A 22,316-nucleotide genomic window follows, 5' to 3' on the forward strand; every position below is an offset into this window, starting at 1 on the left:
GGTATCACACAGAGAGGACAGAAAGAGAGAGAGAGAGAGATAGGGATAGAAAGATAGAGAGAGAAATAGAGATATAGAGATATGGATAGAGAGATAGAGAGATATAGAGATAGGGATAGAGAGAGAGATAGGGATAGAGAGAGAGAGAGAGAGAGAGGAGGGAGGGAGGTTTCCCACAGGAGGAGAGAGAGAAGAGAGGGAGGAATCCCACAGGGAGGAGAGGAGAGGAGAGGAGAGGAGAGGAGAGGAGAGGAGAGGAGAGGAGAGGAGAGGAGAGGAGAGGTATCACACAGAGAGGAAAGAAAGAGAGAGAGAGAGAGAGATGGAGAGAGAGAGAGGTAGGGATAGAGAGATAGAGAGAGGGGGAGGGAGGTTTCCCACAGGAGGAGAGAGTGGTGAGAGGGAGGATTCCCACAGGGAGGAGAGAGAGATGAGAGGAGAGAGAGAGGAAGGGAGGAATCCCACAGGAAGAAGAGAGAGAGAGGAGAGGAGAGGAGAGGAGAGGAGAGGAGAGGAGAGGAGAGGAGAGGAGAGGAGAGGAGAGGTATCACACAGAGAGGAAAGAAAGAGAGAGAGAGAGATGGAGAGAGATAGGGATAGAGAGATAGAGAGAGGGGGAGGGAGGTTTCCCACAGGAGGAGAGAGTGGTGAGAGGGAGGATTCCCACAGGGAGGAGAGAGAGATGAGAGGAGAGCGAGAGGGAGGGAGGAATCCCACAGGAAGAAGAGAGAGAGATGAGAGAGAGGAGAGGAGAGGAGAGGAGAGGAGAGGAGAGGAGAGGAGAGGAGAGGAGAGGAGAGGAGAGGAGAGGAGAGGAGAGGAGAGGAGAGGAGAGGAGAGGAGAGGAGAGGAGAGGAGGAGTAGTGCCAAAACACTGTCATACATAGTATGCATCCCCTGTCATCACACATCCCCAGGAAAGCTGAGAGTCCCCTGTCATCACACATCCCCAGGAAAGCTGGGTGTCCCCTATCATCACACATCCCCAGGAAAGTTGGGAGTCCCCTGTCATCACACATCCCCAGGAAAGCTGGGAGTCCCCTATCATCACACATCCCAAGGAAAGCTGGAGAGAATGGGGCTGGGGAGTTTAGATCCTAGAATTAGAGAAGGACAGAAAGAGACTCAGGAGAATGGGGCTGGAGAGATAGTTCCTATTGCTAGAAATGACAGTGAGACTACCGCTGGATTGGGCAGGGGAGTAACATTGTAAGTTTCCTTAGTTAGAAAGAACAGGAAGCTTCAGTTTATTATTCATATGGAAATGACATGGTGTACATGTGTATTTTTGATGCAGAACTGACCATGGCAACCTGTACATCTCATGTTACTCAGTGGGCGTGAGGTAGGAGGGCATGGAATGTATAATACAACTGTATTATAATACATTATCAATGATATGGTTGTGTAATTTGGCAGGTAACCTAAAGTTTAGAGAGGCAGACCAGTAGCTGGAAGGACTGGTTTAATTACATGGAGAAGACTAGTTTAATTACCTGGAGAAGACTGGTTTAATTACCTGGAGAAGACTGGTTTAATGACCTGGAGAAGACTGGTTTAATGACCTGGAGAAGGCTGGTTTAATGACCTGGAGAAGACTGGTTTGATGACCTGGAGAAGACTGGTTTAATTACCTGGAGAAGACTGGTTTGATGACCTGGAGAAGACTAGTTTAATTACCTGGAGAAGACTGGTTTAATTACCTGGAGAAGACTGGTTTAATTACCTGGAGAAGACTAGTTTAATTACATGGAGAAGACTGGTTTAATTACCTGGAGAAGACTGGTTTAATTACCTGGAGAAGACTGGTTTAATTACCTGGAGAAGACTGGTTTAATTACCTGGAGAAGACTAGTTTAATTACCTGGACAAGACTGGTTTAATTACCTGGAGAAGACTGGTTTAATTACCTGGACAAGACTGGTTTAATTACCTGGAGAAGACTGGTTTAATTACCTGGACAAGACTGGTTTAATTACCTGGAGAAGACTGGTTTAATTACCTGGACAAGACTAGTTTAATTACTTGAGGAAGACTGGTTTAATTACCTGAGGAAGACTGGTTTAATTACCTGGAGAAGACTGGTTTAATTACCTGGAGAAGACTGGTTTAACTACCTGAGGAAGACTGGTTTAATTACCTGAGGAAGACTGGTTTAATTACCTGAGGAAGACTGGTTTAATTACCTGGAGAAGACTGGTTTAACTACCTGGACAAGACTGGTTTAATTACCTGGAGAAGACTGGTTTAATGACCTGGACAAGACTGGTGTAATTACCTGGAGAAGACTGGTTTAATGACCTGGAGAAGACTGGTTTGATGACGTGGAGAATACTGTTTTAATTACCTGGAGAAGACTAGTTTAATGACCTGGAGAAGACTGGTTTTATGACCTGGAGAAGACTGGTTTGATGACGTGGAGAAGACTGGTTTAATTACCTGGAGAAGACTGGTTTAATGACCTGGAGAAGGCTGGTTGAATGACCTCGAAACGACTGGTTTAATGACCTGGAGAAGACTGGTTTAATGACCTGGAGAAGACTGGTTTTATGACCTGGAGAAGACTGGTTTGATGACGTGGAGAAGACTGTTTTAATTACCTGGAGAAGACTAGTTTAATGACCTGGAGAAGACTGTTTTAATTACCTGGAAAAGACTGGTTTAATGACCTGGAGAAGACTGGTTTAATTACCTGGAGAAGACTGGTTTTATGACCTGGAGAAGACTGGTTTGATGACGTGGAGAAGACTGTTTTAATTACCTGGAGAAGACTGTTTTAATTACCTGGAGAAGACTGGTTTAATGACCTGGAGAAGACTGGTTTAATTACACGGAGAAGACTGTTTTAATTACCTGGAGAAGACTAGTTTAATTACCTGGAGAAGACTGGTTTAATTACCTGGAGAAGACTGGTTTAATTACACGGAGAAGACTGGTTTAATTACCTGGAGAAGACTGGTTTAATTACCTGGAGAAGACTGGTCACTGGATGCTACCAGAGTAGCAGGTGTGGGCCGACGTCTTCTGATCTGGAGAGAAGAGACAGAACTTCCGTCATTATTCAGTAAGATCCCAGGAAAACCCAATGGGAATATTTTATGGTGTTGGGGTTTTTCTAAGAGTTAGAACGTAGATGTGTTTGTGTGCTTCCAATAGACTCCAACAACAGAATTACAGGGATGTGTATTGTTACTGGACACACACGCACGGCAGCAGTTATGAGCTGTAGCCTAGCTGGCAGCCTTGCTGACTAAGGCTGAGCGTCATGTGAAGTCCAATCCTATTGCCGTTTGTAGAAGAGGCATTCTGCCATAACAGCCTGGTTTACTTTGTGTTCACAGCCTGTAGCCCACACAGTGTTATTGATGAGTGTACTGCAGTCTTCTGGAGTGATATCGAACAGCAATATGATGGTTATTTTAGAGGCTAGATATAAATATAGATATAAAGTTTATGCCTGTTTCTTTTTCTCTTTTTCTCAGAACTAAATAAAACATAAATATTGGGCTTCCTGTGTAAACACAGCCTCCGTGGTTCGTGAAAGGCAGCTTATCCAGTGAAAGAAAGCTTCCCTAATTGTAAGTCTCGCTCTGCCTTCCCAGTGAATAGCACTGGATACAGGATCTTTTAATAAGGGCTGACTAGTCAATGTTATCTCCTTGATGACACACTGTTCACTAGTCAATGTTATCTCCTTGACGACACACTGTTCACTAGTCAATGTTATCTCCTTGACGACACACTGTTCACTAGTCAATATTATCTCCTTGATGACACACTGTTCACTAGTCAATATTATCTCCTTGACGACACACTGTTTACTAGTCAATATTATCTCCTTGATGACACACTGTTCACTAGTCAATATTATCTCCTTGATGACACACTGTTCACTAGTCAATATTATCTCCTTGATGACACACTGTTCACTAGTCAATATTATCTCCTTGATGACACACTGTTCACTAGTCAATATTATCTCCTTGATGGCACACTGTTCACTAGTCAATATTATCTCCTTGATGACACACTGTTCACTAGTCAATATTATCTCCTTGACGACACACTGTTCAGTAGTCAATATTATGTTGATGACACACTGTTCACTAGTCAATGTTATCTCCTTGATGACACACTGTTCACTAGTCAATGTTATCTCATTGATGACACACTGTTCACTAGTCAATATTATGTTGATGACACACTGTTCACTAGTCAATGTTATCTCATTGATGACACACTGTTCACTAGTCAATATTATCTCCTTGATGACACACTGTTCACTAGTCAATGTTATCTCATTGATGACACACTGTTCACTAGTCAATATTATCTCCTTGACGACACACTGTTCACTAGTCAATATTATCTCCTTGACGACACACTGTTCACTAGTCAATATTATGTTGATGACACACTGTTCACTAGTCAATGTTATCTCCTTGATGACACACTGTTCACTAGTCAATGTTATCTCATTGATGACACAATGTTCACTAGTCAATATTATGTTGATGACACACTGTTCACTAGTCAATATTATGTTGATGACACACTGTTCACTAGTCAATGTTATCTCATTGATGACACACTGTTCACTAGTCAATGTTATCTCATTGATGACACACTGTTCACTAGTCAATGTTATCTCCTTGATGACACACAGTTTACTAGTCAATATTATCTCATAATGACACACTGTTCACTAGTCAATGTTATCTCCTTGATGACACACTGTTCACTAGTCAATGTTATCTCCTTGACGACACACTGTTCACTAGTCAATGTTATCTCCTTGACGACACACTGTTCACTAGTCAATATTATCTCCTTGATGACACACTGTTCACTAGTCAATATTATCTCCTTGACGACACACTGTTTACTAGTCAATATTATCTCCTTGATGACACACTGTTCACTAGTCAATATTATCTCCTTGATGACACACTGTTCACTAGTCAATATTATCTCCTTGATGACACACTGTTCACTAGTCAATATTATCTCCTTGATGACACACTGTTCACTAGTCAATATTATCTCCTTGATGACACACTGTTCACTAGTCAATATTATCTACTTGATGACACACTGTTCACTAGTCAATATTATCTCCTTGACGACACACTGTTCACTAGTCAATATTATGTTGATGACACACTGTTCACTAGTCAATGTTATCTCCTTGATGACACACTGTTCACTAGTCAATGTTATCTCATTGATGACACACTGTTCACTAGTCAATATTATGTTGATGACACACTGTTCACTAGTCAATGTTATCTCATTGATGACACACTGTTCACTAGTCAATATTATCTCCTTGATGACACACTGTTCACTAGTCAATGTTATCTCATTGATGACACACTGTTCACTAGTCAATATAATCTCCTTGACGACACACTGTTCACTAGTCAATATTATCTCCTTGACGACACACTGTTCACTAGTCAATATTATGTTGATGACACACTGTTCACTAGTCAATGTTATCTCCTTGATGACACACTGTTCACTAGTCAATGTTATCTCATTGATGACACACTGTTCACTAGTCAATATTATGTTGATGACACACTGTTCACTAGTCAATGTTATCTCATTGATGACACACTGTTCACTAGTCAATGTTATCTCATTGATGACACACTGTTCACTAGTCAATGTTATCTCCTTGATGACACACAGTTTACTAGTCAATATTATCTCATAATGACACACTGTTCACTAGTCAATGTTATCTCCTTGATGACACACACTGTTCACTAGTCATGTTATCTCCTTGATGACACACACTGTTCACTAGTCAATGTTATCTCCTTGATGACACACTGTTCACGAGTCAATATTATGTTGATGACACACTGTTCACGAGTCTATGTTATCTCCTTGCAGATACACACACACACACGTCACTTCCCCATGCAGAGCCTTTTTCCATCACACTTCCCTGCCAACTCCCTCTCCTTCAAATTCATCATAACTCCCACATGGAGAACAGAAAGAGCCCTGTCTTACAGAGCGAAGGGGACGGAGAGTCAAAGATTCTGTTACTGTTCATGTGAAGAATTCTAATGCGCTGGAAAAATACAGTTCTTCAGTTGTTCTGATGGATCATAGTAACAATAGAATGAATATAATACACCCCTTCATTTCTGTATAACCAGTTCATGTCAGTCCGTGCTTCTCTCTCCGATTCATACAGTCTGGTGTAGTCTGGTCTGAATTTCACCAAATAACAAAATACCATCCCTCTACAGCATGCCTTGGGATGTTTCATCTATTGCTCTATATTGTATGAAACAGGGACTGTTCTAACATATTTCTACAGCCATCACATAGAACTATTCATAGACCTGTCCTTGTAACAGCGGTCTTGTTCAACTTTGAATTATCCAAATTATTCATGGGCTTTTGAGGGCCAGCAGTGAGTCTGAGTTCTCATCCCAAATTGCACCCTAGTCCCTATATAGGGCATTACTTTTGACCAGGACCCATAGGCTAGTAGTGAGCTACTTCAGACCAGGGCCCATGCAGTATAAAGGAAATAGGGAGGTTTTTGGGACTCTCCTGCCTCCGTCTCTTTTTCTGCCCTGACAGAAATCCTTCTTCTCTATGATGCTCAGGATCAGAGGTGTACAACAGAACAGTAGCACATGGCTGGTTCAGTAGCACAGAGCTGGTTCAGTAACACAGAGCTGGTTCAGTAGCACAGAGCTGGTTCAGTAGCACAGAGCTGATTCAGTAGCACACGGCTGGTTCAGTAGCACAGAGCTGATTCAGTAGCACATGGCTGGTTCAGTAGCACAGAGCTGGTTCAGTATCATAGAGCTGGTTCAGTAGCACAGAGCTGGTTCAGTAGCACAGAGCTGGTTCAGTAGCACAGAGCTGGTACATTAGCACAGAGCTGATTCAGTAGCACACGGCTGGTTCAGTAGCACAGAGCTGGTTCAGTATTATAGAGCTGGTTCAGTAGCACAGAGCTGGTTCAGTATCACAGAGCTGGTTCAGTAGCATAGAGCTGGTTCAGTATTATAAAGCTGGTTCAGTAGCACAGAGCTGGTTCAGTAGCACACGGCTGGTTCAGTAGCACAGAGCTGATTCAGTATCACAGAGCTGGTTCAGTAGCATAGAGCTGGTTCAGTATTATAAAGCTGGTTCAGTAGCACAGAGCTGGTTCAGTATCACAGAGCTGATTCAGTATCACAGAGCTGGTTCAGTAGCATAGAGCTGGTTCAGTATTATAGAGCTGGTTCAGTATTATAAAGCTGGTTCAGTATTATAAAGCTGGTTCAGTAGCACTGAGCTGGTTCAGAAGCACAGAGCTGGTTCAGAAGCACACAAATGGTTTAGTAGCACGCAGATGGTTCATTAGCACAGAGCTGGTTCAGTAGCACAGAGCTGGTTCAGTAGCACAGAGCTGGTTCAGTAGCACACATATGGTTCAGTAATACAGAGCTGGTTCAGTATTATAGAGGTGGTTCAGTATCATAGAGCTGGTTCAGTAGCACAGAGCTGGTTCTGTATCATAGAGCTGGTTCAGTATCATAGAGCTGGTTCAGTATTATAGAGCTTGCTCAGGTTTATAGAGCTGGTTCAGTATTATGGAGCTGGTTCATTAGCACAGAGCTGGTTCAGAAGCACAGAGTTGGTTCAGAAGCACACAAATGGTTTAGTAGCATGCAGATGGTTTAGTAGCACAGAGCTGGTTCAGTATTATAGAGCTGGTTCAGTATTATGGAGCTGGTTCAGTAGCACAGGGCTGGTTCAGTAGCACACAAATGGTTTAGTAGCACACAGATGGTTTAGTAGCACAGAGCTGGTTCAGTACCATAGAGCTGGTTCAGTAACACAGAGTTTGTCAGTAGAACAGAGCTGGTTCAGAAGCAGAGAGCTGGTTCAGTATTATAGAGCTGGTTCAGTAGCAGAGAGTTGGTTCAGTAGCACAGTGCTGGTTTAGCAGCACAGAGTTTGATCAGTTACACAGAGCTGGGTCAATAGCAGGGTTACAGTTTACTAGACTTACAGTAGCCTATAATTAAATCTCATTGTGCTATGGATACTGTAGTGAATGGCAGAACAGGGAAGCAAACCCGGGTCACAAGCATTAAAGGCAAACACCCTACGCATCGCTCCGCTATACATATCCCAACCAGAAGCCATGGATTACAGGCAACATCCACATTGAGCTAAAGGCTAGAGCTTCCATTTCAAGGAGCGGGAAACTAATCCGGACACTTATAAAAAATCCCTCTATGTGCTCAGATGAACCATCAAACAAGTGTCAATACAGGATTAAGATTGAATACTACTATACCGGCTCTGGCTCTCGTCAGATGTGGCAGGGCTTGAACACTATTACAGACTAAAAAGGGAAACTCAGACGCGAGCTGCGCAGTGACGCAAGCCTCCCAGACGAGTTAAATTTCTTTGATGCTTGCGTCGAGACAAACAACACTGAAACATGCACGAGAGCACCAGCTGTTCTGGATGACTATGTGATAATGCTCTCGGTAGCCGATGTGAGCAAGACCTTAAAACAGGTAAACATTCACAAAGCTGCGGGCCAGACGGATTACCAGGACGTGGTTTCAAGCAGACCACCATAGTCCCTGTGCCCAAGGAAGTGAAGGTAACCTGCCTAAATGATTACCGCCCCGTAGCACTCACATCGGTAGCCATGAAGTGCTTTGATAGGCTGGTCATGGTTCACATCAACAGCATCCTCCCGGACACCCTAGACCCACTCCAATTCGCATACCGTCCCAACAGATCCACAGATGAGGCAATCTCAATCTCAATGCTGTTCCTTGACTACAGCTCAGCGTTCAACACTATAATGCCCACGAAGCTCATCATTAAGCTAAGGACCATGGGACTAAACACTTCCCTCTGCAACTGGATCCTTGACTTCCTGACGGGCCGCCTCCAGGTGGTAAGGGTCTGCCACGCTGATCTTCAACACTGGGGCCCCTCAGGGGTGTCCACTCCTGTACTCTCTCTTCGCCCACGCATGCATTGCCAAACACGACTCCATCACCATCATTAAGTTTGCTGATGACACAACAGTGGTAGGCCTGATCACCGACAACGATGAGACAGTCTATAGGGATGGGGTCAGAGACATGGCAGTGTGGTTCCAGGACAACATCCTCTCCCTCAATGTGAGCAAGACAAAGGAGCTGATCGTGGACTGCAGGAAAAGGCGGGCCGAACAGGCCCCCATTAATATCAAAGGGGCTGTAGTGGAGCGGGTCGAGAGTTTCAAGGTCCTTGGTGTCCACATCACCAACGAAACTATCATTGTCCAAGCACACCAAGGCAGTCGTGAAGAGAGCACGAAAAAACATTTTCCCGATCAGGAGACTGAAAAGATTTGGCATGGGTCCTCAGATCCTCAAAAGGTTCTACAGCTGCACCATCGAGAGCATCCTGACTGGCTGCATCACCTCCTGGTATGGCAACTGCTTGGCATCTGACCGTAAGGCGCTACAGAGGGTAGTGCGTACAGCCCAGTACATCAGTGGGGCCAATCTTTCTGCCATCCTTGACCTATATACCAGGCGGTATCAGAGGAAAGCCCAGAAATTGTCAGAGACTCCAGTCACCCAAGTAATGGACTGTTTTCTCTGCTATGGTGCGCCAAGTCTAGGACCAAAAGGCTCCTTAACAGCTTCTACCCCCAAGCCATAAGACTGCTGAACAATTAATCAAATGGCCACTGGACTATTTACATGGACCCCTCCCTGTCTATTTGTTTTGTACACTGCTGCTACTCGCTGTTTATTATCTATGCATAGTGTCGTGACGTTGTATTAGTTAATGTGACGACTGATGCTCATCGAATGACTACAAGTTTCTAATTGCGTGATTAACTGAATCAAGCAATTATTAACTCATTAACCTGTTAACCAATTATTAACTCATTAACCTGTTAACTCATTAACCTGGGGCACCATGGGAAAACTAGTTTTTATTGAGTTTCTATTTCCCAAATTAACTCAAAGAATATCAGAATATCGATTTTACAACAGCCGCTAATTAACCAGTTACCTCTACCAATCTCGTTCTGAACGTCGTACAGCCCGTGAATCTGCACGGACCCGGGTCTCACCAATGAGTTCGGACCCGGGTCTCACCAATGAGTTCCTACCACACCAATCTTAGTTGAATATTTATTTACTAAAAAGCTAAAATGATGATAAAAGACACACATAGACAAAACACATTATAGGCTACTGATTAGAACTTAGCATAACGGGCCAACACACTATGGCGCGTGTTACCCAAAATGGGGATTTCAAAGAGAGAGAGGAAAAAGAAAGTACACGAGAGAAATATACATTTGGGTGAATTTGTCAGCTATGCTATTCTAACTCTAGCCTTGCCCCAAACTGCCGTTCTTATGGGTAAGAATATAATGATGTAATTACGTGGGGTAGACCTCCGAGGATTCTCTGTTTGGACCGTTCAGGGGACCCTTCAGCTGCTCGATGACGCACTTCTCCTGCACACCTCTTTGATCGTCCTCCTGATGTCAGTGTCCTTTTGGCTTAGGAGTCTGTTCCCTCACCCTTGCTATGGAAGGGGTCTTCTGAGGACAGACAGCTATGTAGCTCAGAGCTCACAGCATAGGAATGAAACCCTTTAGATACTACGGTTCAATGGGAGATGGAGGCTAGTTGGTTCGACTTGAATTCACCCGCTTAGACACAGCTACTCATCCGTAGCTTGGGTAGAAAAGGATTTCTTTGTCTTCAAACTTGTGTTGCATTCTGGGTTCGTTGACTTTTTAGACCTTGGCTGCAGCTTGGGTCACGTAGGCTTCCCTGAAAATGTTTTGCTCACAGGTTTTATACCCTTGGGTCAGAAGTGGGCGTAACCGCCTTTAGGGCAATTCTCTGGGCGTACCAAGTTATGGGCAATGTCTAGATTTGACTTAAATCCAATTTTAGACAACTAACTTCACATTTCATCTTTCCCAAAACATTCTCTTTGATTTGGATATTTTCCATATAACGTACAATGTGTAAACATCAAACGTATACTAGGAAAACTCTTCACGTTACAATGTTTCGTAATAACGTCATCTATTAACCTTTAATAACAAAAAAAATGACATACATTTTCATATTCCATCTATCGTCATGACCACCATTGTGGCTGACGGAAACCATTGTTCCGAAGTCCCTTTATTTCATGTTTAATGTTCTGAGGTTGGTTCTCCATAGTAACAGGACAAAGGAATTTGTCTGTGGCCTGAGACTTACCAGGGGCGTGAGGGGTCATAAAACCCCCCACATCTTCAGACCCCTAGATCTCTCCTCCTCTGTTGGGGTTGATAGATAATCTGTAGGGTTGTGGTCTCCTGTAACCTGACCTGATCAGGACAGTCATTACAATAGTCACTTCACCCATACCTACATGTACATATTACCTCAACTAACATGTACCCTCGCACACTGACTCTGTACCTGTACCCCTTGTATATAGCCTCGTTATTGTTGTTTTATTGTGTTACCTTTTATCATTATTTACTTCAGTTTATTTGGTAAATATTTTCTTAACTCTTCTTGAACTGCACTGTTGGTTAGGGGCTGGTAAGTAAGCATTTCACGGTAAAGTCTACCACATGTAACAAATAAAGTTTGATTTGATTTGAAATTCATCTCAAGGTGAATCAACAGGGAGGTTTGTCAGAGGACAAGGCTAGTCTGCAGTCTGCAGCTAGTCTTCAGACACTTCCAACACTATCACTACTGTGGTTTACCTTCATTCCTATCTGTATAGATATCAAAATAACATTAGCTTATACAACATTTGCACAGGCTATATTTCTGTATCCTACAATTGACAAGAACTATATTTTACTGGGCACCAGGAAGTGCAGTTGCAATACAATTTCAGTCAAAGGAGACATAGATATCCGTATTAGTAATGTGGTTATTGTGTAAAGTCCTGGCATCTCTCAGTATTGCAGATGCTAAGAATAGATCATGAGGACTTGCATGCATTTCAGTTACAGTAATAAAACCATACAAACGTATTAAAACAGATTTGCTTCCAGAATCTTTTTAAATGTAGGACAGATGAGTGGTGTTTTAGCCAACACAGTATCTCTGACCTGATGTTTCCAGAACTGCCTCCCAGAAGCACTAGAAATGAACAGTAATGTTCCCGGCTAGGGACAAAGATATGTCTAGACATCAGCTTATAAAATACAGAATAATGGGAATGACGTTTACTCAAGCCTACCAAAGTCCTTAATGGAGGTACATTACCTATAAATGCAGCAATTCATCATTTAACTCCTCCCTCCCAGGACTCCATCCCCAGGACTCTTCTGGATATAATACTGTACGTTTTCTTGAATTTGTTCTGGAGTTGGGGACTATGGAAAGACCTCTGGTGGCATGTCTGGTGGGATAAGTGTGTGTGTCAGAGCTGTGTGTAAGTTGACTATGCAAACAGTTTGGGATTTTCCACACATTGTTTCTTATAAAAATAAGAAGTGACGCAGTCAGTCTCCACTCAACTCTTAGCCAAGAGAGACTGGCATTCATAGTATTTATATCAGCCCTCTGATTACAATTAAGAGCAACACGTGCCGCTCTGTTCTGGGCCAGCTGCAGCTTAACTAGGTCTTTTCTTGCAGCACTGGACCACACGACTGGACAATAATCAAGATTAGACAAAGCTAGGGCCTGCAGAACTTGTTTTTTGGAGTGTGGTGTCAAAAAAGCAGAGCATCTCTTTATTACGGACAGGCCTCTCCCCATCTTTACAACCATTGAATCTATATGTTTTGACCATGACAGTTTACAATCTAAGGTAACACCAAGTAATTTAGTCTCCTCAACTTGTTCAACAGCCACACCATTCATTACCAGATGCAGCTGAGGTCTAGCACTTAATAAGGAATGATTTGTACCAAATACAATGCTCTTAGTTTTAGAGATGTTCAGGACCAGTTTATTACTGGCCACCGACTCCAAAACAGACTGCAACTCTTCGTTAAGGGGCGGCAGGGTAGCCTAGTGGTTAGAGCATTGGACTAGTAACAGAAAGGTTACAAGATTGAATCCCTGAGCTGACAAGGTAAAAATATGTTCTGCCTCTGAACAAGGCAGTGAACCCGCTGTTCCTAGGCCGTCATTGAAAATAAGAATTGTTCTTAACTGACTTGCCTAGTTAAATAAAGGTAGTAAAAAAAAAAGAATTCAGTGACTTCATTAGCTGTGGTTGCTGATGCGTATATGGTTGAATCCTCAGCATACATGGACACACATGCTTTGTTTAATGCCAGTGGCAGGTCATTAGTGAAAGTAGAGGGCCTAGAGAGCTGCCCTGAGGTACACCACACTTTACATGTTTGATATTAGAGACGCTTCCACTAAAGAAAACCCTTTGAGCTCCATTGGATAGATAGCTCTGAATCCACGATATACCAGAGGTTGAAAGCCATAGCACTTACGTTTATTCAACAACATGTTATGGTCAACAATATTAAAAGCTGCACTGAAGTCTAACAGTACAATTCATCTTATTATCAATTTATCAATTTATCATTTTTGTCTGGGCAGTCAGTACATGTTGAGTGCCATTCAATATAAGCATGCTGAAAGTCTGTTGTTAATTTGTTTACAGAGAAATAGTATTGTATTTTTTCAAACACATTTTTTTCCAGCAGTTTGCTAGGAGCTGGCAGCAAGTTTATAGGTCTGCTGTTCGAACCAGTAAAATGCCGCTTTATACCACTCTTGGGTAGTGGAATTACTTTGGATTCCCTCCAGGACTGAGGACAAAGACTTACCTCTAGGCTCATATTAAAAATATGACAGACAGGATTGACTATAGAGTCAGCTAACATCCTCAGTAGCTTTCTGTCTAAGTTGTTAATGCCAGGAGGTTTGTCAGCTACTAATCTATCCTAACATTACTACTAATTTATCCTAGCACTACTACTAATCTATCCTAACACTACTGTTAATCTATCCTAACACTTCCTAAGGCTTCCACTAGATGTAAACAGTCTTTAGAACTTTGTTTCAGGCTTCTACTATGAAGGGGGAGCGAATTAGAGCTGTTCGAATCAGGGGTCTGGCAGAATGCCATGAGTCACGCGTGCGGCGTGAGAGCAAGCTCTGTTCCTTTTCATTTCTAAAGACAAAGGAATTGTCCGGTTGGAATATTATTGAAGATTTATGATAAAAACAAGATTGATTATATACATCGTTTGACATGTTTCTACAAACTGTAATGGAACTGTTTTGACTTTTCATCTGAACTAGGTGCCTGCGGCTTGTCAATTTGGATTTGTGAACTAAACTCGCAAACAAAATGGAGCTATTTGGACATAAATTATGGACTTCATCGAACAAAACAAACATTTATTGTGGAACTGGGATTCGTTGGAGTGCATTCCGAAGAAGATCATCAAAGGTAAGTGAATATTTATAACGCTAATTCTGAGTTTTGTGACACCTCTCCTTGGTTGGAAAATGGCTGTATGTTTTTCTGTGGCTAGGCGCTGACCTAACATGATTGCATGGTGTGCTTTTACCGTAAAACCTTTTTGAAATCTGACACAGTGGTTGCATTAAGGAGAAGTTTATCTTTAATTGTGTGTTTAACACTTGTATCTTTCATCAATGTTTATGATGAGTATTTATGTTATTTGATGTGGCTCTCTGCACTTTCACCAGATGTTAATCTATCCTAACACTACTGTTAATCTATCCTAACACTACTGTTAATCTATCCTAACACTACTGTTAATCTATCCTAACACTACTATTAATCTATCCTAAAACTACTGTTAATCTATCCTAACACTACTGTTAATCTATCCTAAAACTACTGTTAATCTATCCTAACACTACTGTTAATCTATCCTAACACTACTGTTAATCTATCCTAACACTACTATTAATCTATCCTATCACTACTGTTAATCTATCCTAACACTACTGTTAATCTATCCTAACACTACTGTTAATCTATCCTAACACTACTGTTAATCTATCCTAACACTACTGTTAATCTATCCTAACACTACTGTTAATCTATCCTAACACTACTGTTAATCTATCCTAATGTAACAGTATAGCTTCCATCCCTCTCCTCACCCCAACCTGGGCTCAAACCAGGGACCCTCTGCACACATCAACAGTCACCCTCGAAGCATCGTTACCCATCGCTCCACAAAAGCCACGGCTCTTACAGAGCAAGGGGAACCACTACTTCAAGGTCTCAGAGCAAGTGACTTCACCGATTGAAAAACTATTAGTATGCACCACCCCTAACTAGCTAGCCATTTCACATCCGTTACACTAAAACAACTACTAACATATCCTAACAATACTGTAAATCTATCCTAACACTACTGTTAATCTATCCTAACACTACTGTTAATCTATCCTAACACTACTGTTAATCTATCCTAATGTAACAGTATAGCTTCCATCCCTCTCCTCACCCCAACCTGGGCTCAAACCAGGGACCCTCTGCACACATCAACAGTCACCCTCGAAGCATCGTTACCCATCGCTCCACAAAAGCCACGGCTCTTACAGAGCAAGGGGAACCACTACTTCAAGGTCTCAGAGCAAGTGACTTCACCGATTGAAAAGCTATTAGTATGCACCACCCCTAACTAGCTAGCCATTTCACATCCGTTACACTAAAACAACTACTAACATATCCTAACAATACTGTAAATCTATCCTAACACTACTGTTAATCTATCCTAACACTAATGTTAATCTATCCTAACACTACTGTAAATCTATCCTATCACTAATGTTAATCTATCCTATCACTACTGTTAATCTATCCTATCACGACTGTTAATCTATCCTAACACTACCGTTAATGTATCCTAACACTACTGTTAATCTATCCTAACACTAATGTTAATCTATCCTAACACTACTGTTAATCTATCCTAACACTACTTCTAATCACCTCCCTAACCAAGGCCCTTCTCCCTTGATTGATCAGTTTGGCAGGGCGGCCAGCTCTAGGAAGAGTGTTGGTGGTTCCAAACTTCTTCCATCTAAGAATAATGGAGGCCACTGTGTTTTTGGGGACCTTCAATGATGCAATCATTTATTGGTACCCTTCTCCAGGTCGGTGCCTCAACACAATCCTGTCTCGGTGCTCTAAGGACAATTCCTTGACCTCATGGCTTGGTTTTTGCTCTGACATGCACTGTCAACTGTGGGACCTTCATATAGACAGGTGTGTGCCTTTCCAAATCATGTCCAATTAATTGAATTTACCACAGGTGGACTCCAATCAAGTTGTAGAAACATCTCAAGGATAGAAACAGGATGCACATGTGGTGAGCTCAATTTCAAGTCCCATAGCAAAGGGTCTGAATACTTACGTAAATAAGGTAATTATGTTTTTCATGTTTAGTACATTTGCAAAACATGTATTAAACCTGTTTTCGCATTGTCATTATGGGGTATTGTGATGTCATTATGGGGTATTGTGATGTCATTATGGGGTATTGTAATGTCATTATGGGGTATTGTGATGTCATTATGGGGTATTGTGATGTCATTATGGGGTATTGTGATGTCATTGTGGGGTATTGTGATGTCATTATGGGGTATTGTGATGTCATTATGGGGTATTGTGATGTCATTGTGGGGTATTGTGATGTCATTATGGGGTATTGTGATGTCATTATGGGGTATTGTGATGTCATTATGGGGTATTGTGATGTCATTATGGGGTATTGTAATGTCATTATGGGGTATTGTGATGTCATTATGGGGTATTGTGTGTAGGTTAATGAGTAATTTATTTTATTTTATACCTTTTAGACTAAGGCTGTAACGAAACAAAATGTTGAAAAAGTCAAGGGGTATGAAAACTTTCCGAATGCGCTCTATCTCCCTGATATATTACATCATTTATGTAGCAGCATACAATACTGTAATGTTTGTCGTCTCCCTCTGATGAGGAGTAAGACAGATCGGACCAATTTGCAGGGTGGTATGTGTCCATTTTAATCAGACAAACTGAACACTACAAAATACAAAATAACAACGTGAAACAAACGAAACAGTCCCGTGTGGCACAAACACAAACACGGAAAATAAACACCCACAAACCAAAAGTGAAACCCAGGCTACCTAAGTATGATTCTCAATCAGGGACAACGATTGACAGCTGCCTCGGATTGAGAACCATACTAGGCCGAACTCAAAAACCAACATAGAAAAACAAACAGACTGCCCAACCCAACTCACGCCCTTGACCATACTAAAACAAAGACAAAAACAAAGGAACTAAGGTCAGACCGTGACGTACATTTTTGGACTCACCTTATTTTGCTGTGCTCACTTAAACAGGAAACTTGTCATCAAACGTTGTCATATAAATCATTCTCTGGATTTATGGTGCTTTCAAGACAACTGGGAACTCTGAAAAAAACAAGGTCGAATCATGATGACGTCAGTGATCTTCTGGTCGGAGCTCTAGAAAGAGGCCAGAGTTCCCGACTTACAGTTCCGAGTTGGATGACCGTTCAAAACATATTTTCCCAGTCAGAGCTCGTTCCCAGTTGTCTTGAACTCATTGAAGTCAGATTTCCCAGTTCTGAGTTAACAGTTGTTTTGAGCCCTATACAAATTATGCTGGATTGGCAGCATGGCCAATGTTGAGTGTTTATCATTTTAAGCCTGGAAAGGAGACCTTTAAACTGAGAATTGGGACTACACACCCACTCCACTGAATAGCAGGCTAATGATTGCCTTGCAATGTTTGCAGTTAGCCACTGATTCATTCCAAACCACCTATTGTTGTTTTGTAATGTTCATGTCCAATGGCTGATAAGCACCGATACGTTTTATCAATAATGTCTCCGTTATTTCTCTTCATATGACAAGGATTAAAAAGGATTTGCCAGTAGACTGTCGACTTGATTCATGATGATGACAGCTATCTAAGATTTTGAAAGTCTAATCAAAGCTACTGTAGATATAACGTGATTTGACATAATTTTATCCGCGGCCAATAACCTTGAGCCTTCAATCCCAAGGGTATTGAATTTTCGAGCTCTACCCTTAAATTTGTCAGTGACGTGGTGTCACAATGAGTGACAGAACACTAAAGCCAATCACAGCGCAACTAGAGAACATTAGCAACCCTTATTTTCCGCTGGCTGCCCCACCACCACAGAAACCACTGAACTAGGCTGAAACATCTGCATTTTGGAGCTACCTTACTCAAGAAAGCAAAAAAAGAGACCATATGTGTACAGAGGCTTTATTAACTCAAAGATTTTAAGATTTTTTTTTTTTACATTGTTTGCAAACTGATATGTGACACATATTAACGTCAAAATAGCATGCAAAAAAAGGCAACCCCCACAAATAATAGATATACTGCCCTGAATGATGGGTCGCCACTGCCTAACATTACTACTAACATTGTATAACTGTCACCCTGTAAAGTCCCGGCAGCTCCATCTGAGTCAGCATGACAGCATGTGACAGCATGTGACAGCATGAAGTCGAGTAGCTCTATTTTCGTTATCCGTCTCTCTCATTCTCTCATTCATAATGAAAACACTCTCTCTGTCTTATTCATGTTATATTTATCATATGGAAGAAATGGGATGTCTCCTTCACTACAGTACAGTACTACAGTACAACCAGTCCAGACAGTGAGGCACCCAAAGCCCCAATATGCAGTATTAACTTCCGTGTCCCGAATGGCCATCTAGTGGCCATTCGGGTGGCCATTCTTTTCTATTATTTTCTATTATTTTCTATTCTATTATTTTCTACTCTATTCTAGTATTTTCCATTCTATTCTATTTTCAATTCTATTATTTCCATTCTATTATTTTCTACTCTATTATTTTATGTTATATTCCTTTCTATTCAATTCTTTTCTATTCTATTCTATTCTATTATTTTCTATTCTATTAATTTCCATTCTATTCTAGTATGTTCTACTCTATTCTATTATTTTCCATTCTACTCTATTATTTTCTATTCTTTTAAAATGCTCGTCCAGAGGCAGCGCTCCTAGTGGCTGGGGAATTTCATGCAGGGAGACTTAAATCCGTTTTACCTACATTTCTACCAGCATGTTACATGTGCAAGCAGAGGAATTTAATCCACACACAGAGACGTGTACAAAGCTCTCCTTCGCCCTCCACTTGACAAATTTGACCATAACTCTATTCTCCTGATTCCCGCATACAAGCAAAAACTAAAGCAGGAAGTACCATTGACTCGCTCAATACTTAACACATCAGATGACGCAGTCTGGATGTTGCCTGAGAGAATGCCAAGAGTTGTGCAAATCTGTCATCAAGGCAAATTGTGGCTAATTTGAAGAATCTCAAATCTCAAATATATTTAGATTTTGTTCAACACTTTTTTTGGTTACTACATCATTTCATATGTGTTATTTCATAGTTTTGATGTCTTCACTATTATTCTACAATGTATAAAATAGTAAAAAATTAAGAAAAATGAGTCGGTGTGTCCAAACTTTTAACCGGTACTGTAGCTGATGACAAATAGTCCAGGGAGACCGTTAACCAACCGTTAACCAACCGTTAACCAGCCGTTAACCAACCGTTAACCAGCCATTAACCAACCGTTAACCAACCGTTAACCAGCCGTTAACCAGCCGTTAACCAGCCGTTAACCAGTCGTTAACCAGCCGTTAACCAACCGTTAACCTGCCATTAACCAGCCGTTAACCAACCATTAACCAACCGTTAACCAACCATTAACCAACAGTTAACCAACAGTTAACCAGCTGTCAACCAGCCGTTAACCAACCGTTAACCAACCGTTCTCTCTTGGTACCAGTGGTGTGTGTGCTCTCCAGAGGGTGGTGCGGTCTGGACAACACATCACCGGGGGCAAACTACCTGCCTCACAAGAAGGCAAAAAAGATCATCAAGGACAATAACCACCTGACCCCACTACCTGTCCACCCCGCTTCCATCCAGAAGGTGAGGTCTGTACAGGTGCATCAAAGCTGGGACAGAGAGATTTAAAAAGGCCATCAGATTGTTAAACAGCCACCAATGGCACAGAGAGGTGGCTGCCTACCAACAGACTTTATGCCATTGGCCACGTTAATAAATGGAACACTAGTCACTTTAATAATGCCACTTTAAGAATGTTTACCTATCTCACATTACTCATATCATATGTATATACCGTATACTGTATCCTTCACTGGCTATTCTTTACTATCTATTACCCGCTCTGTCACTGCTCATCCATATGTTTTATACTCATGCATTCTCATCTCATTCCTTTACTAGATTGTGTGTATTAGGTTGTGTTGTGGAATGTGTTAGATATTCAAGTTTTTGTTTTGTATTTGTTAGATACTGCCTGTTAGATACTGCTGCACTGTCAGATCTAGAAGCGCAAGCATTTTCGCTAGACTCACATTAACATCTGCCAACCATGTGTATGTGACCAATACAATTTGATTTGACTTGAATAAAGAGCAAAACTTGAAGAAAAAAAAAAGATCTTTAAAAGTTAGCTGTTCTTTGAACATTCAACATATCATTTCACTCGTAACAATTCCTAATACCACGGAGTCTGCAACTGTAATAGCACGAAAATCACTGCAACTATTTGCTTCAGAAACACAGTAAAAGCCTTCGAAAGGTCCCTTGCCCTATACAGAATGGAAGACTCTGCTCTGTAGGGGCTACAAAGTCCCGTGTCATTACTAATTGATCCCAACACATTGAACATTGAGCTCTCAGAACAGACACTATTGAGAGGCTGTGAAGTCTGGTTACATAACCCTGTGACCCCTCACCATGCCGAACCTGTCCCTCCCTATGCCTTTTCAGGTCGGAGACTGAGTGCAATAGCACCGGTAAAACTGTAACTTTTTGATCCCGTAAGTGTCACCTAGGAAACCTAACAGCTTGTTGTAAGGTCCTGTACCATCACTCCGTGTGACTGTCCCCGCTCACCCCCTTCAAGCCTCCTACACCACCTTCCCCAGCCCTCCCTGCCCCTGCCTGCCCCCCCCCTGCCCTGCCCTGCCCTCCCCTTCCCTCCCCAGCCATCTCTGCCCCACCTTCCATACTCTAGCCCTCCCTGCCCTCCCCTTCTAAGCCCTTTACTAGCCCCCTCTGCCCTCCCCTCCTCAGCCCTTCTTGCCTCCCGTACCTTCCCCAGTCCTCTCTCTCACCTGTTCAGCAGCCTCTGGGTCCAGGTGTGAGTCCAGGAGAGGCATGGTGAACTGGATCTTCCTGGGGCTTCCTGTATCCATGGTCCTGCTGTCGGTAATAGTAGTAGACAGAGAAGAGGAGAACCAGGGGACACAGAGTACAGAAAGGAGGAGGGAGAACCAGGGGAGATGGAGTAGAGAGAGGAGGAGGGAGAACCAGGGGAGATGGAGTACAGAGAGAAGGAGGGAGAACCAGGGGAGATGGAGTACAGAGAGAAGGAGGGAGAACCAGGGGAGATTGAATACAGAAAGGAGGAGGGAGGGAGGGAGGGAGGAGGTAAAGGTAGCTATGGAAGAGAGGTGGTGGAAGTGGTGATGCTGCTGCACTGAGCTCTGTCTGTCTCGCTTTCTCTCTCTTCACGCACGTCCCGTTATTTTACCCCGTCTCTCTCTCCCTGTCCTTTCTATGCCGTACTCTTTCAGTGTCTTTCTTTGTTTTCCAGCTCTACTGTTCCTCTTTTCAGTCTCCTTTCAGTTTTATAATAGAGAGGAAGGAGGGAGGCAAGGGCATACTGTGCTCTCTCTCTCTCTCTCTCTCTCTCTCTCTCTCTCTCTCTCCTTCTCTCTCTCTCTCTCTCCTTCTCTCTCTCTCTCTCTCCTTCTCTCTCTCTCTCTCTCTCTCTCTCTCTCTCTCTCTCTCTCTCTCTCTCTCTCTTGCTGAGTCTTGCTCCCTCTACACGACCCCGCCCCCTCTCCACTCTCTCTCATTCTATTGGCTGGTCGTGCACCGGGGCTTATCTGCAGAATCCAACCATGCCGGAGGCTGAGGCTCTCCTAACTCCTGGAAGCAGCCAAATACATCACACCACCAGGCTTAGTAAACATATTTTAAGGGTGGGATATTTTTAAAGTCACACACCTACACAATACACCGCACGAACACATGCACTCAAACAGGACATACCTCCGCTTAATTGCATAACATATAAAACACTAAATGTCACTCTCAACATAGACGTATACTGTTACCATGATGTATTTATTAACATTTATGGCCAAGACATTAGACAGAGATGTTTTCAGTCGTGATGCGACCATGATAAGTCATGTCATATTAAATA

The 22,316-nt window shown here is 42.3% G+C and overlaps 1 protein-coding gene across 4 annotated transcripts in view; it reads right to left on the bottom strand.

Moving 5' to 3' along the window:
* The window catches only part of LOC110494790 (protein phosphatase 1 regulatory subunit 1A), a 40,449-nt gene extending 18,560 nt beyond the window's left edge, over positions 1–21,889 (bottom strand). For all 4 annotated transcript variants that reach the window (XM_090206476.1, XM_090206475.1, XM_090206473.1 and 1 more), the window contains exons 1-2: positions 21,217–21,889; positions 2,969–3,029 (exon numbers count right to left, since the gene is read on the bottom strand). In XM_090206476.1, the coding sequence (XP_090062602.1) occupies positions 2,969–3,029; positions 21,217–21,297 (142 nt within the window). In that variant the 5' untranslated portion in view covers positions 21,298–21,889. The remainder of the gene's footprint in view (positions 1–2,968; positions 3,030–21,216) is intronic.
* Positions 21,890–22,316: the final 427 nt, after the last annotated feature.

The sequence above is a fragment of the Oncorhynchus mykiss genome, chromosome 17 (genome assembly GCF_057628025.1).
Source record: "Oncorhynchus mykiss isolate SJ-2025 chromosome 17, ASM5762802v1, whole genome shotgun sequence".
NCBI lineage: Eukaryota > Metazoa > Chordata > Actinopteri > Salmoniformes > Salmonidae > Oncorhynchus > Oncorhynchus mykiss.